Source organism: Heterodontus francisci, chromosome 27 (genome assembly GCF_036365525.1).
Source record: "Heterodontus francisci isolate sHetFra1 chromosome 27, sHetFra1.hap1, whole genome shotgun sequence".
NCBI classification, from domain to species: domain Eukaryota; kingdom Metazoa; phylum Chordata; class Chondrichthyes; order Heterodontiformes; family Heterodontidae; genus Heterodontus; species Heterodontus francisci.
The window spans coordinates 7022022-7039627 of NC_090397.1; the positions used below are offsets into that span (position 1 = coordinate 7022022).

The following is a 17606-nucleotide window of genomic DNA, read 5'->3' on the forward strand; positions in this document are numbered from 1 at the left end:
TGGGCGCTTATGCAAAATACTTAAGTGAAACTTTCATAAGACAGATCCTCAAGCAAGGAATAGCAGCATATAGGCAGTTATTCTGCCGCAGCATACATGCTGAACTGGCTTGAATATCTAGCATAGCTCTAAAAATTTGAAAGAGCCTGGTAAGAGACCATCCTCATCTGGAGTGAAATCTGAATGTAGAATTTCTTCTTGAGCCATGACTATGTATTCCCTTGAGCAGCATTTTAGGATATTTGATCTGTGCCTTGGAAAATCAATGGAAATACTTAACAGGACTGCAATCAACGAGCAGGGAACAGTGTCAGCCGTGGCTCAGTGGGTAGCACTCTTGCCTGTGTCAGAAGGTTGTGGGTTCACTCCAGGACTTGGACACAAAAATCAAGACTGACATTCCAATGCAGTCATGAGGGAGTGCTGCGCTGTTGAAGGTGCCTTATTTTAGAAGCAACATTAAACTGAGGATCCATCTGCCCTCTCAAGCGGATCATGGCACTGTTTCAATGAGGAGAGTTATCCCCAGGATCTGGCCAGTGGTCATCCCTCAAGCAATATCACAAATGTGGCTAAACATTAGCACCCTGCATCTGGAACAAGTACTCCAAAGTCAGTCCAAAGACTTTCCTCTAAACTATCCCAAAGATACACCTTAATCCCAACTTGAGATCAGCATAACCAAAATGCCAGTATTGATTTTTCACCTACTTACCTGGAGGTAGGACTTGTTTTGTCAACCCGTGCCAAACTAAGACATAATTTCTGCTGCTCTCAATGAAATCACTATTTTTGCACCCATGATGCCAAATTATGAGAGCCTTTGTAACTATGGGATTGTAACCACTAGGATTTAGATTCATAAAGGACTGCTGTAGCCAGTGGCAACTTTCATCCCATCAGTCCCAGCTACATTCAAATCCAGGCCCCAAAAAGGACACTGTGTTGCCCATATGTGAATTTCTAGATGCAAGTTAATTAGATTAATTGCCATGCGAGGAAGCCTATCCTACCATTTCCTCTTGCCACGCAGTCTTCACTTGTCTTTAATACTGCAACATCTATAAAAGCAAATCACAATTCATCATGACTAATTGTTATGTGGTTCATGAACTGTTTGCACAACTTAATAAATACCAATGAATGTTAATCTAAATCAACTTACCATCTCTGACTGGTGAGAATACGTCTCCAAAACTGTTTCTACCCACACAATCAAGGTTTTTAAAATTGCCACTATTATCTGCTCTTTTTGCATTTTCTGTCTCTTTGGATGGAATGACGTCCAAACTAGTGCTATGTGATAAACCTAGAAACAAACACAAAAGGCAAAGCAGGTTTTCATTGGCAATCAAAAATTCAATTTTGTCCCAGTTTAAAAATACAATGGGTACATTTATTCAAAGAATACTACTACCACAATCCCCAACAAACTAAAAATTCCTTAAGCACATGTTTTAAAAAGGGAAGATGAGGGCCTTTAGCCCAACAGTAATTTGATTCATTCCTCCTTCCCTTTTCACAATTCTCATCAGTTCTTTTCTCTGACAATATGCATCCACTTTGCTTCTGAACCTGTTTATGCCGTTCACTGCCATTCCCTGGAAAATTAGCCGACTAAATTTATTGTTTATCCCCTTTGCAGAAGCTAAATTTACCAATGCACAGGACTTCCAATGTTAAGATTTTAAATCTTTATGGCTGAGGACCACAAAATTCCCACTGCTCTTTCATTTGATCTCGAGATTAAAAGTCCGCTCAGGTCAGGAAAAAAATCCCGACCCGAACCCGACAGAACAACCAGACCAGAGTCGCTCCATTTTTTCCCCGAGCTCAACCCCCGGAATGTTTACTTCACCTACCTTCCAATTCCGAATCTGCAGGAAGCTGCAGCATGAGCGCGATGACGTCATAGAGACGCTCACTGCGCAGACTCAGAGTTTCCCTCCTTGACGTCCCGGACTCCCAGCTCAGGTAGGCTTTTCAACTTTTGACACTTACTAAACTCAACTTCCCAGCAGAGCAATACTTGATGTGTGTCCCCGATCCGGACCCTACACGACTTGAGCCCGAAAGTCGGACCCGGAAGAGCAACCCGACCCGAACCAGACACATGTCGTCGGGTCCGGGTCCGGTAGCAGGCCTTTACTGGAGATGTTGGGAACACTGGAAAATCAATATTCCCATCACAGGTCGCCCTGATGGCATTAAGGGTCAATCACTGTGTGGGAGTCACATATATAACAGAGTAGGTAGGGGTGGCGGGTTCCCTTTCATATAGAATCAGATATTTACAGCATGGAAGGTGGCCATTTGGCCCAGTGTGTCCATGCCAGTTGACAAGTAGCTGTCCAGCCTAATCCCACTCTCCAGCTGTTGGTCCATAGCCTTGTAGGGTACGGCATTTCAAGTGCATAGCCAAGTACTTTTAAATGTTATAAGGGTGTCTTCCTCTACCACCCTTTCAGGCAGTAAGTTCCACATCCCCACCACCCTCTGGGTGAAAACATTTCCCCCAAATCCCCTCTAAAGCTCCTAATTCTTACCCTAAATCTGAGACCTCTGGTTATGGACGCCTCAACCAAGGGGAATAGGACCTTCCTATCCACTCTATCTTTACCCCTCATGATTTTAGACACTTCAATTAGGTCTCCCCTCAGCCTCCTCTGTTCCAATGAAAACAACCCTAGTCTATCCAATCTTTCCCCATAACTAAAATTCTCCAGTCCAGGCAACATCCTCGTAAACTTCCTCATAAAATGTAATCGTTAATCAGACACGACCTTCCCTTAACAAATCCATGCTGACTGCCTTTGATAAATCAGTGCCTTAATGAAGAATTATCCTGACACGTAGAATTTTTTCCAATAATTTTTCCACCACCGAGGTTAGGCTGACTGGCTTATAATTACTCAGTCTAACCCTTTTTCCCTTTTTAAATAATGGTCCTCCAGTCGTCTGGCATCACACCAGCCGCCAGAGAGGATTAGGAAATGATAGTCAGAGCCTCTGCTATTTCTTCTCTTGCTTCCCTTAACAGCCTAGGATACATTCTTGTCTGGACCCAGAGATTTATCCACTTTCAAAGATGTTAAACCCCTTAATACTTCCTCTCTCACTGTTAATTTCATACTCCTCTTCCCTGATTGCAATGCCTGTATTGTCCCTCGCTTTTGTGAAAACAGATGCAAAGTATTCATTAAGAACCATAACTACGTCCTCTGCCTCCACACACAGGTTACCCTTATGGTCCCTACTCTTTCTTTAGTTGTCCTCTTGCTCTTTACGTATTTATAACAAATCTTTGTCTTTTTCTTGATTTTACTTGCCAATATTTTTGCATGCCCTGTCTTTGTTTTCCTAATTTTCATTTTAATTTCACCCCTACACTTTCAATACTCTAGATTTTCTGCAGTACTTAGCCCTCTGTATGTCATAAGCGTCCTTTTTTTTTTCTTTATCCTCGCCTTTAAGCTCCTTGATATCTAGCGGGCTCTGGATTTGTTAGTCCCACTCAGTTTCTTTAAAGGAACATGCTTGCTTTGAACCCTCACTATCATTGAATGCCTCCACTGATCTGGCACTAATTTACTTTCAAATAGCTGTTGCCAGTCCACTTAAGCTAAAACCACATCTCAGCTTAGTAAAATTAGATTTTCCCCTATTGAGAACTTTTATTCCTGGTCTATCTTTGTCCTTTTCCATTACTACCCTAAATCTAACTCAATTATGATCACTTCCCCAACTGCTAGCCCTTCCATCTGCTCAGCTTCATTCCCTAAAACTAAGTCCAGAACCGCCCCCTCTCCTGTTGGGCTTGCTACATACTGGCTAAAAAAATGTTCTCCTGAATGCATCTAAGAATTCTGCTCCCTTTGTGTCTTTCACACTAATTCTACATCCCAGTTATTAGGGTAGTTGAAATCCCCCAATATTACTGCCATATTGTTTTTGCACTTCTCAGAGATTTGCCTACATATTTCTCCCTCTGACTGTTTGTGGGTCTATAGTACACTCCTCAGTAGTGTGATTACTCCATTTTTGTTCTTCAGTTCAATCCATATGGCCTTATTTGATGATCCTTCTACCATAACATCCTTCCTCAAAGCTATAATTGTTTCTTTAATCAACATTGCAACCCCCCCCCTCCTTTTCTATTCCCCTATCTCGTCTGAAAATCCTGTAACCAGGAATGTTGAGCTGCCATTCCTGCCTTTCTTTCATCCATGTCTCAGTAATAGCTATAATGTCATACTCCCATGTGTCAATACATGCTCAGCTCATCTGCCTTATTCTCGACTTCTTGCATTGAAAAATTTAGCATTGCCAAACTCTCTTCTGGTCTATTTTCTAGCCTTTGCTTCCTCTGCCTTCCAAACACATTTACTACTTTTCCAGCCTTCCATTTCCAACTTTTTTCCCTTCTGAATCTACTCTCATGTTCCTGAAGGACATTAATGGACCAGCTTTCATAGACTTTTTTTGTGTACTAGCCTACTAATTGCTAGATATATTGAATTCAGTTTTACAACTTGCCATGGTGGGATTTGAACTCTTACCATTTGGACTGCTCATCCAGTATTAGAACCACTCAGCTACCACACCCATGCTGCTTTCAAGGGTAGACAGACAAAACAAAACGTCAAGACCTACTCAGTCAAACTGCACACTAAAAAAACTCCAAGGTTTTTGAAAAAAAATAAGATTTTAGGATTTGGGTAATGCAGGCAAGGCAACATTTATTGCCCATCCCTTGGTGCCCTAGTGGCATCAAGGCATTAAAAGTCAGTCATGCAGTCAAAATTTGGCCACAAAAGGATAAGGGATGGCAACTTTCACAGTCATTTTCTAGTACCAGCCGACAAATTATTAGATTAATTGAATTTACCCAAATAGATTACCAGCCTAGTACCATAGTAATAAGGCTAACATACTCCTTGAGTTGCAATCATAATTCTTTTTGTCCTCACTGTATGCCATTGTCCATTTAATTTAAACAGAAATAGTTCTACCTTTTACATCTAGATTAGCTTCAGCTCCTTTTTCTTCCATAATAGGATGTACTTTGACAGCAGGTGCAGATGTCACCAATGCAGTAAGCTCTGAGATTTCTTTTGCACTGCCACTACCTGAAGCACTGTTCACCTTAGATGAAGTCCTCTTAGTAGCTGTAGTGGACAATGAGGATGAAGCCCTGCTTGCAAAGCTTTTACCTGCATTTGACTAGAAGAGAGAAAAGGTCTATGTAAAAAAAATGCAACGAACCTGGTACTGACAACTGAAAGGCTGAAAATGTTAGTTATACGTGACTTGTACAACACATCTTGAAGGTTGCTGAAACAATAAGACTCACTACAGTTGGCACAGCACCTGTTATTTCTACAATGATGGGTTATCTACTAATCTAAAGTTACATTAAACTTAAAACAGATAACTTCAGTGTAATTCTCTTGATTCTTTCAAAGTGGTTTGCCGTCCAAGTACAAATGGACTGGCTGAGAAATCCAACAGAGGAAAAAAGAAATCTGACATGGATCTTGAAATTCTTCGAGACGCTTTACTCCCTTGGAGAGGGCCTGAAATATGGTTGGAGCCTGGATCTGACAGGATTCCGCCCTATTTGGGTAATTGTGTTGGGGGGCGTGGGGACCTTTAAGCAGATCTTTCATCCAACCCATCTGCCAAAGGGGTATGTAGGGCAGGGTTTCCTAGTTTCCACTCTTGAATGGCTCATGTTTGTTGATACCTTACAGGCCCTCCAAAAGCCCCACATCCTCATGAGAGTAAGATAATCGATGTCTGAGTGGATCGATTATTACTTGAGTTGGAGTGGCTCCAGTGGAAACCAGAGTTATTTTCTATGGCCCATTAGGGGTTCCAGAGGACTACACTCTGCCTTACAACAGTGGGTCAGTTCAGGCCCAGGGAGCTACTGCAAGTACATCCTTGTATCATAGCAACCCTGCAGCTATGCAAATGACATTATCCCCACTGTTAGTGACGTGGTCAAGCCTTGGACAAGGGACATCTGCGGTATCACTTCACCTCAGCAATTCCCAGATTATGATCTCTTTAAGGGTCAACAATATCTTCCCTTTCCATCAGAACTACATTTTAAAAATAAGAAAGACTGTGCCAACAAGATGACATTTTTTCCATTCAATTTCCATCCAAAAACAAATGATACTAAAAACTACAGAAAACTGGAAGTGGAAAACCTGATGCCCGGTGTTAAGACTAGATTAGAGCAGCATAAAAAGCATTCATTCATATAAACTGCCAGAACAAGAGCAATCAGGTTCCTCCACACCTTGCACACTAAGAATCAGGTCCCTATCAGACTGGATGGTGGCAAAAGAAGTTAGGGCCGTAACGTTCTCTGACTGTTCTTGCTTTGAAAAACACAAAGAAAACTGAGAGAGAGAAACTGGGAAAGATGGAAATAAGAAATAGAAACAAATGATAGAAAACATAAGGTCAATTAGCATTTGAAAGAAAAAGTCAGTTTGGATGAAATCTGTCGTCAGGAGTCATTTGAAAAGTAAATTTGCTGAAATTTGTTCTGTAATATAGAATCAGAATCTTATAGCACAGAAGAAGCCCTCGCAGCCGACTGTGTCTCTTTGAAAGAGCTATCCAATTTAGTCCCATACCCCAGCTTTTTCCCCCATAACCTTGCAAATTAGTTCTCTTCAAGTCCAATTGGCTTTTGAAAGTTCCTATGGAATCGGATTTCACCACTTCCAGGTAGTGTGCTCCAGATCTCAAAAACCTTCTGTGAAAAAATTTCTCATTTCCCCTGTAGTTCTTTTGCCATTTTTAAATCAATGGCCTCTGCTTACCAAAAAAAGTAGTTTCACCTTCATTGCTCTATTAAAACCGTTCAATTTTGAATACCTCCATTAGGTTTCCCCTTAACTTTCTCTGCTCCAAGGAGTACAATTCCAGCTTCTCCAATCTCTACGTAACTGAAGTCTCTCACCCCTATCATCGTGGTAAACCTTCGTCACGGCCTTGACATCCTTCCTACGTGTGATGCTTAAAATCGTACACAATGCTCCAGCTGGTTTGCCTAACCAGTGATGTGTAAATATTTAGCATGACTTCTTTGTTTTTGTATTCAGTGCCCCTATTTACAAAGCCAAGTATCTCATACACTTTAACTACCTTTTTGACTTGCCCTGCCACCTTCAATGATTGGTGAATGTACACCCACAGGTTGCTCTGCCTTTGCATGCCCTCAATATACTGCTATTTAGATTGCATTGCATTCTCCAGGTTGTTTTTCCCAAAGTGCATCATTTCATACTTATTTGCACTAAATTGCATCTGCCATATTTCTGCCCACTTCACCAGTCAGTATGCCTTCCTGAAGCTGCTAAAGTACTATCCTCTTTACTATTTACAGGTTCCCACCTTTTGTATCATCCACAATCTTCAAAATACGTCTCCACCAAAACAGACAAAACGTTATAACTAAAAATGGTGAGCCTCTGTAAACTTGAATGGAATAATGTCTGAAGGAAGAAATGAGGTGCCAGGCAAGGTTTTGGTGGTATACTTTGGGCCATGCTTGAATCTCTCCAATCAGGTTTCCACTCCTGCTGCAGCAGGACCTCAAAGTCACAAATGACATCCTCTGTGACTGTGAACTATCTGTCCTAATCCATCTCAATCGAACTGCTATCTGCGGCTAGTGTTCTCCCAAAGCCTCTCTTCCATTGTCCAGCTGGGTGGGACTGCTATTCCTGTCTATCCAGTCGCAGCCAGAGACTCTCCTACAAACGATTCTCTTCTTCCTTCTGCAGTTCCCTCTGGTGTCCCGAGAATCTGTCCTTGGCCCCCTCACATTTCTCATCTACATGCTGTCAGGTTCCATATATGCACTGATGGCACCCAGTTCAACCTCACCACTACCTCTCAATTCCTTCACTGCTTCTAATTTGTCACAAGACTTGTCCAACATCCAGTAATGCATAAGCGAAAATTTCCAATTAAACACTGGGAAGACTGAAGCCATTGCCTTCAGCTGTAACCATAACCTCTGTTCCATAGCCACTGACTCCACTTCACTCCCTGGCCATTGCCCAAGGCTAAACCGGAACATTCAGCAACTTGGTGTCCTATTTGACCTTGAGCTGAGCTTCCAACCCCATATCCTCTCCAATCACAAAGCCCACTTAATTCCATCTCAGTCATATCGCCCACTTACCCACCCATCTTAGCTCATCTGTTGCTGAAGCCCTCATTCAAACTTTTGTTACCTCCAGCCTCAACTATTCCAATGCCCTGCTGGTCAACCTACCAACCTTGATCCTTTTCTAAACTTCAGCTCATCTAAATCTCTGCCTGTCTGTGTTCTAACTTGCACCAAGTCCTGTTTACCCATCATCCCTGTGCTTGCTGACCTGCATTGGCTCCCAGTTCAGTAATGCCTTGATTTTAAAATTCTCATCCTTGTTTTCAAATGCGTCAATAGCCTCCCTCCTTCCCTATTTCTGGAACTTCCTCCAGACCCACAACCAGAGATCTCCACACTCAAACTCTGGCCTCTTGTGCATCCCTGACACTCAAATTGCTCCATCGCTGGTGACCATGCCTTCAGCTGCCTAAGCCCCAAGCTCTGGAATTTCCTTCCTAAACTCCTCCACCTCTTTACCTGCCTTTCTCCCCCTAAGCCACTCACTCAATGTACCTCTTTGACCAAGCTTTTGGTAACCTGTCCTAGTATCTCTAGGCTGCTCAGTGTCAAAATTTTGTTTGGTAACACTTCTCTGAAGCACCTACATTAAAGGCACTATATAAAAGCAAGCTGTTGTGAAATATTTAGACATCTTTGCTGAGATAAACTCAGACATAAAAATTAAACTGATGTATATAGTCTCACTAATGATTCATTCCGGGGCACCTTATAAAAGTGAACTGGTGTAAGCCTTAAAAGAAAAAGACTTGCATTTATATAGCACCTTTCGTGATCACAGGATGTCCCAAAGCACTTTACAGTCAATGAAGTATTTTTTGAAGTGTAGACACCGCTGTAATATAGGAAACACAACAGCCAACTTGCACATAGCAAGCTCCCACAAACGCAATGCAATAACAACTAAACAATCTGTTTTATTGATGTTGACTGGGGGATAAATATTGGCCAGGACACTGGGATAACTCTGCTGTTCTCTGAAATAATGCTATGGAATCTTTTAGGACCACCTGAGGGGGCAGTCGGAGCCTTGGTTTAGCATTTCATCCGAAAGATCACACCTCCAACAATGCAGCACACCCTCAGTACTGCACTAGAGCGTCCGCCTTGGCAGAGATCAACAAATTATTAAATTCCCTTCATTTTCCACACTTTTATTAAATGAAACAAATATGTACTGTGGTGATAGTTAGGTGCTTTGGTGTTTGCGTGGTACCGTGACAATATTGAATCACTTCATCTCAACATGTTTGGACTTAAAACTAAAAAGATATTACACAAGTTAGGATTGGTTCCAATGTTTTAAGATTTAGTAAGAGACACAGTCCACATACCTTGAATTGTGGAGAACCATTCTGAAACTTCAAGCACCGTACAGATTTCTTGTGGGCACTCACAACTTTTATTGGTGTAGTTGTCACTCGCAAATCATACACGTAAATTTTGCCCCTGATGGATCCTACAGCCAAAGTTGCTCCATCAGTCATAAAGTCTATTGCAGTCAAAGGAGCTTCAACAGAAATAGTTCTCAATAGCCTGCGCAAAATGAAATTTAACAAGATGACCAAAAAGTTTTAGCTTAAACAACAAAATGTTGAATAACTTTTCTGCTAAAACACACATAATTGTTCTATAAAGATATCTGTATAAAAATGTTTCGTCATCACATTTCAGATGTTGCATGCCCATGCACGAATTTCTAAGTTATGCTTGCACCTAATTTGTCAATATGAAATTGAATTCAAATAATGAAGCATCGTTACAAGTAAAACCAGCTCAAAATGAGCCAAAAACAAAAATACACAAATTGCTCAAAATATATTTTCTGAAAATCCTTTCAGCTACCATCTCACTCTCCACTAAGCTATTGTAAAAAGGTTTGCAACAAATTAAAAACAAAATAAAAAAAACTTATTGAACTATCCAGCGGCATTCATCTGTTAGCAAAGCAGAACAATTGGGGAGGAAAGCAAGTAACCTGAAAACATGAATGTTGCACAAAAAGGAGAATGGATCTTGTGAACTGCACCAACATTTAATCTGTAAGTAACTACTTGAAGTGGTCATTTTATCCATGTCTGCCATTTTTAATAAGTGTTCGGCCATTGCTTTAAGATTTCAAAGATTGTTTCCCTGGTCAATAGCAAGAATTTCACATGCAAACCATTTACTAAGTCTGTATTTTTACTTATTTTTACCCCAAAAATAAATAGTGTGAAGAATTGATTTATAATCTGACCTTCTTTGCATTTAATAATCGGCTAATTTTGAATATATACAATGCATGGTCCTGCATGAGCTAAAGCTAGACATAATGAAAGCACTGTAACTCCATGTTAATAGAACTGTGTATCTTCAGATGTTTAGTATATATGAATTTTCCTCCCACTCTCTCGAAGACAATGACCCATGCTTAGGTACAGTTCCATGATTGCTAGCAGCTCGATACCTCAAAATGGCCCATTGTTTTCTCCCTCAACTCAAATATTCGACGGACTATGATACCCTGGCAAGAGAGTCCTACGTGCCTTCTTCCCATTCACATTTATAGTACGAGTTCCTTCACAATATTCCGGACAAGTGAACGCTACTGCTTATGGTTATTTCTAGAAAAGTTTTTGTTTTTGAAGGCACACAATGCCAAATAGATAAACAACTTGCACTTATACAGCACCTTTAATGTAGTAAAACTTCCCAAAACACTTCACAGGAATGTAATCACATAAACCTTGACAGCGAGCCCCAGAGCTATTAATACAGATGACCAAAAGCATGGTCAAAGAGGTATGTTTTAAGAAGCATATTAATGGAGGGGAGAGGTGGGGAGGGTAAGGAAGGAAATACCAGAGCTTAGGACCGAAGCAGCTGAAAGAACAGCCAATGGAGGAGTGAAGGAAATTGGGATGTGCAAGAGGCCAGAACTGGAGGCGCACTGCGATCTTGGAGAGTTGTATGAGGAGTAAGACCATCGAGGGATTTGAAAACAAGGATGAGCATTTTAAAACCAAGTTGCTACTGGACCAGGAGTCAATGTAGGTCAGGAAGAACAGGGGTGATAGGTGAACACGACTTTGTGCAATTTCGGATACAGGCAGCAAATTTTTGGATTCATAAATGGGTCCCTAAAACACCACTTCAACAAATCATAATATGACGCACAAACAATTTTCTTCTACCAACAGATAGCACTAGATGAGAGCCTTACTCATTTGCTGCCTACCATCTGCTAGCAATTTGAAAAACTGTTGAATGCCCTGTGACATCTCATAAGTTAGGGTAATTCTACTTGAAAGACTAGTCTACTTTTGACAAAGATCATATATTCCGTACAAATGGACCGCTGGGTGGAGCACTACCTAGAACTGTACTCCAGGGAGAATGCTGTCACTGAGGCTGCCCTCAACGCAGCCCAGCCTCTACCAGTCATGGATGAGCTGGACACAGCCAACAAAATCGGAACTCAGTGATGCCATTGATTCTCTAGCCAGCGGAAAAGCCCCTGGGAAGGACAGCATTACCCCTGAAATAATCAAGAGTGCCAAGCCTGCTATACTCCCAGCACTACATGAACTGCTATGCCTGTGCTGGGACGAGGGAGCAGTACCTCAGGACATGCGCGATGCCAATATCATCACCCTCTATAAAAACAAAGGTGACCGGGGTGACTGCAACAACTACCGTGGAATCTCCCTGCTCAGCATAGTGGGGAAAGTCTTTGCTCGAGTCGCTCTAAACAGGCTCCAGAAGCTGGCTGAGCGCATCTACCCTGAGGCACAGTGTGGCTTTCGTGCAGAGAGATCGACCGTTGACATGCTGTTCTCCCTTCGTCAGATACAGGAGAAATGCCGCGAACAACAGATGCCCCTCTACGTTGCTGTCATTGATCTCACCAAAGCCTTGGACCTCGTCAGCAGATGTGGTCTCTTCAGACTACTAGAAAAGATTGGATGTCCACCAAAGCTAATAAGTATCATCACCTCATTCCATGACAATATGAAAGGCACAATTCAACATGGTGGCTCCTCATCAGACCCCTTTACTATCCTGAGTGGCGTGAAACAGGACTGTGATCTCGCACCCACACTTTCTGGGATTTTCTTCTCCCTGCTGCTTTCACATGCGTTCAAGTCCTCTGAAGAAGGAATTTTCCTCCACACAAGGGGGAAGGTTGTTCAACCTTGCCCGTCTAAAAGCGAAGTCCAAAGTACGGAAAGTCCTCATCAGGGAACTCCTCTTTGCTGATGATGCTGCTTTAACATCTCACACTGAAGAGTGCCTGCAGAGTCTCATCGACAGGTTTGCGGCTGCCTGTAATGAATTTGGCCTAACCATCAGCCTCAAGAAAACGAACATCATGGGACACGACGTCAGAAATGCTCCATCCATCAATATTGGCGCGCACGCTCTGGAAGTGGTTCAAGAGTTCACCTACCTAGGCTCAACTATCACCGGTAACCTGTCTCTAGATGCAGAAATCAATAAGCGTATGGGAAAGGCTTCTACTGCTATGTCCAGACTGGCCAAGAGTGTGTGGGAAAATGGCGCACTGACATGGAACACAAAAGTCCGAGTGTATCAAGCCTGTGTCCTCAGTACCTTGCTCTATGGCAGCGAGGCCTGGACAACGTATGTCAGCCAAGAGCGACGTCTCAATTCATTCCATCTTCGCTGCCTGCGGAGAATCCTTGGCATCAGGTGGCAGGACCGTATCTCCAACACAGAAGTCTTCGAGGCGGCCAACATCCCCAGCATATACACCCTACTGAGTCAGCGGCGCTTGAGATGGCTTGGCCATGTGAGCCGCATGGAAGATGGCAGGATTCCCAAAGACACATTGTACAGCGAACTCGCCACTGGTATCAGACCCACCAGCCGTCCATGTCTCCGCTTTAAAGACGTCTGCAAACGCGACATGAAGTCCTGTGACATTGATCACAAGTCGTGGGAGTCAGTTGCCAGCGTTCGCCAGAGCTGGCGGGCAGCCATAAAGGTGGGGCTAAAGTGTGGCGAGTCGAAGAGACTTAGCAGTTGGCAGGAAAAAAGACAGAGGCACAAAGAGAGAGCCAACTGTGTAACAGCCCCGACAAACAAATTTTTCTGCAGTAACATAGAAAAGTATAGCACAGTACAGGCCCTTCGGCCCACGATGTTGTGCCGAACCTTTAACCTACTCTAAGATCAAACTAACTACCTACCCTTCATTCTACTATTATCCATGTACCTATCCCAAGAGTGGCTTAAATGTCCCTAATGTATCTGCTTCTACCACCACCGCTGGCAGTGCATTCCACGCACCCACCACTCTCTGTGTAAAGAACCTGACATCTCCCCGAAACCTTCCTCCAATCACCTTAAAATTATGCCCCCTGCTGATAGCCCTTTCCACCCTGGGAAAAAGTCTCTGGCTATCCACTCTATCTATGCCTCTCATCATCTTGTACCCCTCTATCAAGTCACCTCTCATCCTTCTTCGCTCCAATGAGAAAAGCCCTAGCTCCCTCAATCTTTCTTCGTAGGACATGCCCTCCAGTCCAGGCAGCATCCTGGTAAATCTCCTCTGCACCCTCTCTAAAGCTTCCACATCCTTCCTATAATGAGGCGACCAGAACTGAACACAATATTCCAAGTGTGGTCGAACCAGGGCCTTACAGAGCTGCAGCATAACCTCGCGGCTCTTAAACTCAATCCCCCTGTTCATGAAAGCCAACACACCATACGCCTTCTTAACAACCCTATTAACTTGGGTGGCAACTTTGAGCGATCTATGGACATGGACCCCAAGATCCCTCTGTTCCTCCACACTACCAAGAATCCGGTCTTTAAGCCTGTATTCCGCATTCAAATCCGACCTTCCAAAATGAATCACTTCACACTTTTCCAGGTTGAACTCCATCTGCCACTTCTCAGCCCAGCTCTGCATCCAGTCAATGCCCCGTTGCAACCTACAACAGCCTTCCACACTATTCACAACTCCAGCAACCTTCGTGTCATTGGTAAACTTGCTAACCCAGCCTTCCACTTCCTCATCCAAGTCATCTATAAAAATCGCAAAGAGCAGAGGTTCCAGAACAGATCCTTGTGGAACACCATTGGTCACCGAGCTCCATGCTGAATACTTTCCATCTACTACCACCGTCTGACTTCTCTGGGCCAGCCAATTTTGTATCCAGACAGCCAACTTTCCCTGAATCCCATGCCTCCTTACTTTCTGAATGAGCCTACCATTGGGAACCTTATCAAACGCCTTGCTAAAATCCATATACACCACATCTACTGCTCTTCCTTCATCAATGAATGTTTTGTCTCCTATGACATTGACAGATGCTCCTGTATCTATGAGAGAATCTACGTCCGACAGCCAATGGTCACTGTCACATGTGGCTGTTTGCTGTGTCTGAGAGAGAGGACAAAAGTACAGTCAGGATCATCTGTCTTTATTTTGGTTACATTCTCCCACCCTTTTGCTATGGTATGCATCTGTGGCATCCTTCAGTTGGTATTGGTCTCAGTAGTTGATTTTACTGATGAACAACAAATATGAGCAAAGTGGTTGGATTTTCCACAGGCTTTGGATTGTTTACTAGTGACAAGATACTCGGACCTGTGGAAGAGTCTGTCACTCTAGAATTGGCCTTTATAGCCACTCCAGGCGCTGCTCCACACACCACTGACCACCTCCAGGCGCTTACCCATTGTCTCTCGAGACAAGGAGGCCAAAGAAGTCGTCTTAGAATAATACAGCACAGGAGGAGGCCATCCGTCCCAGCAAATCTGCACTGGCTCTTTCACAAAGCAATCCAGTTAGCCCCACTCCCTGCTCTTTCCCCAAATCCCTGCAATTTTTTCTCTATTTATCCAATCTCCTTTGGAAAACTACTATCGAATCTATACCTGCCACCTGTTCAGACAGTGCATTCGAAATGCTAACCGCTCGTGTGTAAAATATAAGTTTTTCTTCATCTGTCTCTGGTTCTTTGCCAATCACCTTTAATCTGTGCCCTCTAGTTATTGACCCTTCAGACACTGGTAAGTTTCTCTTTATTTACTCTACCTAAACCAGTCAGGATTCTAAACACCTCTATGAAATGTCCCTTTAGCCTTCTCTGCTCGAAGGAGAGGAGGGTGATGGAGGCAAAGACAATCAATGACTTCAAGAGGAAGTTGTGTGGCCACCTGAGAGAAATAGACTTGCAGGGCTATGGGGATCAAGCCAGGGAGTGGAACTAACTGAATAGCTCGGTGGAGAGCCGGCATGGACTCGAAGGGCCAAATGGCCTCCTTCTGTGCCGTAAATGACTATGCCTCGATGATTCTATGAAGTTTCTCCAATCTAGCCACGTACTGCAAACCCTCATCCCTGGAACCATTCTAATAAATCTCTTCTATATCCTCTCCAAAGCCTTTGAATCCCTCTTAGTGTTGTGCGCAGGATTGGACATAATACTCCACCTGGGCCGAACATGTAAGTTTAGCAAAGCTTGTTGGATTTTGTACTCTATGCCTCTACTTATAAAGCCCAGAATCTCATATGTTTTATTAACTACATTGTGCACAAAAATCTGTGCATGAATCCCCCCAGGTATCTGTTCCTGCACAGTCGTTAAAATTGTACCAATTTTTTTGTTTTGTTTCATGGGATGTGGGCCTTGTCACTGGCAAGGCCAGCATTTATTGCCCATCACTAATTGCCCTTGAGAAGGTGAGCTGCCTTCTTGAATTGCTGCAGTCCATCTGGTGTGAGTACACCCACAGTGCTGTGGGAGGGAGTTCCAGGATGTTGAGCCAGCAAGTGAAAGAATGGCAATATAGTTCCAAGTCAGGATGGTGTGTGACTTGGAGGGGAACTTGCAGGTGGTGTTCTCATGCATCTGCTGTCCTCGTCATTCTAGGTGGTAGAGGTTGCAGGTTAGGAAGGTGCTGTCGAAGGAGCCTTGGTGCATTGCTGCAGTGTATCTTGTAGATGGTACACACTGCTGCCACTGTGTGTCAGTGGTGGAGGGAGTGAATGTTTAAAGCAGTGGATGAGGTGATCAAGTGGGCTGCTTTGTCCTGGATGGTGTCGAGCGTCTTCGGCATTGTCGGATTTTCACCCATCCAGGCAAGTAGAGAGTATTCCATCACACTCCTGACTTGTGCCTTGTAGATGGTGGACAGCCATTGGGGAGGCAGGTGGTAAGTTACTCGCTGCAGAATTCCCAGCCTTTGCCCTGGTCTTGTAGCCACAGTACGTGTGTAGCTGGTCCAGTTAAGTCTTGGCTCAATGGTAACCCCAGGGTGTTGATAGTGGGGGGATTCAGTGACGGTCATGTCATTGAACATAAAGGAGAGATTCTCTTGCTCGAGATGGTCATTGCCTGGCACTTGTGTGGTGAGAATGTTACTTGCCACTTATCAGTCCAAACCTGAATGCTGTCCCGGTCTTACTGCATATGGACACGGACTGCTTCAGTATCTGAGGAGTTGAGAATGGCACTGATTGTACAATCAGTGAACAACCTCACTTCTGACCTGAAGAGGAGGAGGTCATTGATGAAACAGCTGAAGATGGTTGAGCCGAGCGAGCCACTCAGTTGCATCAAACCGCTACAAAGTCAATAAGAAATGGAACCAGACGGAACACCCGGCAGCCACCTAGGCACCGGAAATGACAACGACAAACCAGCCCAGACGACCCTGCAAAGTCCTCCTTACTAACACCTGGGGGCTTGTGCCAAAGTTGGGAGAGCTGTCCCACAGATTAGTCAAGCAACAGCCTGACACACATACTCACAGAATCATACCTTCCAATGTCCCAGACAGCACTATCACCATCCCTGGGTATGTCCTGTTCCACCTGCAGGGCAAGCCCACCAGATGTGGCAGCACAGTGGTATACAGGATGAAAGGAAATTGCCCTGGGAGTTCTCAACATCGACGCCTGACCCCATGAAATCAAACATGGGCAAGGAAACCTCATGCTGATTACCACCTACCGCGCCCCCCTCAGCGGAGTACTCCTCCATGTTGATCATCACTTAGAGGAAGCACTGAGGCTGGCAAGGGCGCAGAATGTACTCTGGGTGGGGGACTTCAACGTCCATCACCAAGAGTGGCTCGGCAGCACAATTACTAAAGGACATAGCTACGAGACTGGGTTTGTGGCATGTGGTGCGGGAACCAAGAGGGAAAAACATACTTGACCTCATCCTCACCAATCAGCCTGTCGCAGATGCATATGTTCATGACAGTATTGGTAGGAGTGACCACCGCACAGTCCTTGTTGAGACCAAGTCCCGTCTTCACATTGAGGCTACCTTTCATCATGTTGTGTGGCACTACCACCGTGCTAAATCGGATAGGTTTTGAACAGATGCAAAACTGGACATCCATGAGGTGCTGTGGACCATTAGCAGCAGCAGAATTCTAC

General features: G+C 43.8%; 1 protein-coding gene across 5 annotated transcripts in view; it reads right to left on the reverse strand.

Annotated features, from left to right (window-relative positions):
• The window catches only part of nedd1 (NEDD1 gamma-tubulin ring complex targeting factor), a 63162-nt gene that overhangs the window by 25066 nt on the left and 20490 nt on the right, over positions 1-17606 (reverse strand). For all 5 annotated transcript variants that reach the window (XM_068058755.1, XM_068058753.1, XM_068058754.1 and 2 more), the window contains exons 7-10: positions 9535-9736; positions 5013-5223; positions 1166-1309; positions 1014-1061 (exon numbers count right to left, since the gene is read on the reverse strand). In XM_068058755.1, coding sequence (XP_067914856.1) covers positions 1014-1061; positions 1166-1309; positions 5013-5223; positions 9535-9736 — 605 coding nt within the window. The remainder of the gene's footprint in view (positions 1-1013; positions 1062-1165; positions 1310-5012; positions 5224-9534; positions 9737-17606) is intronic.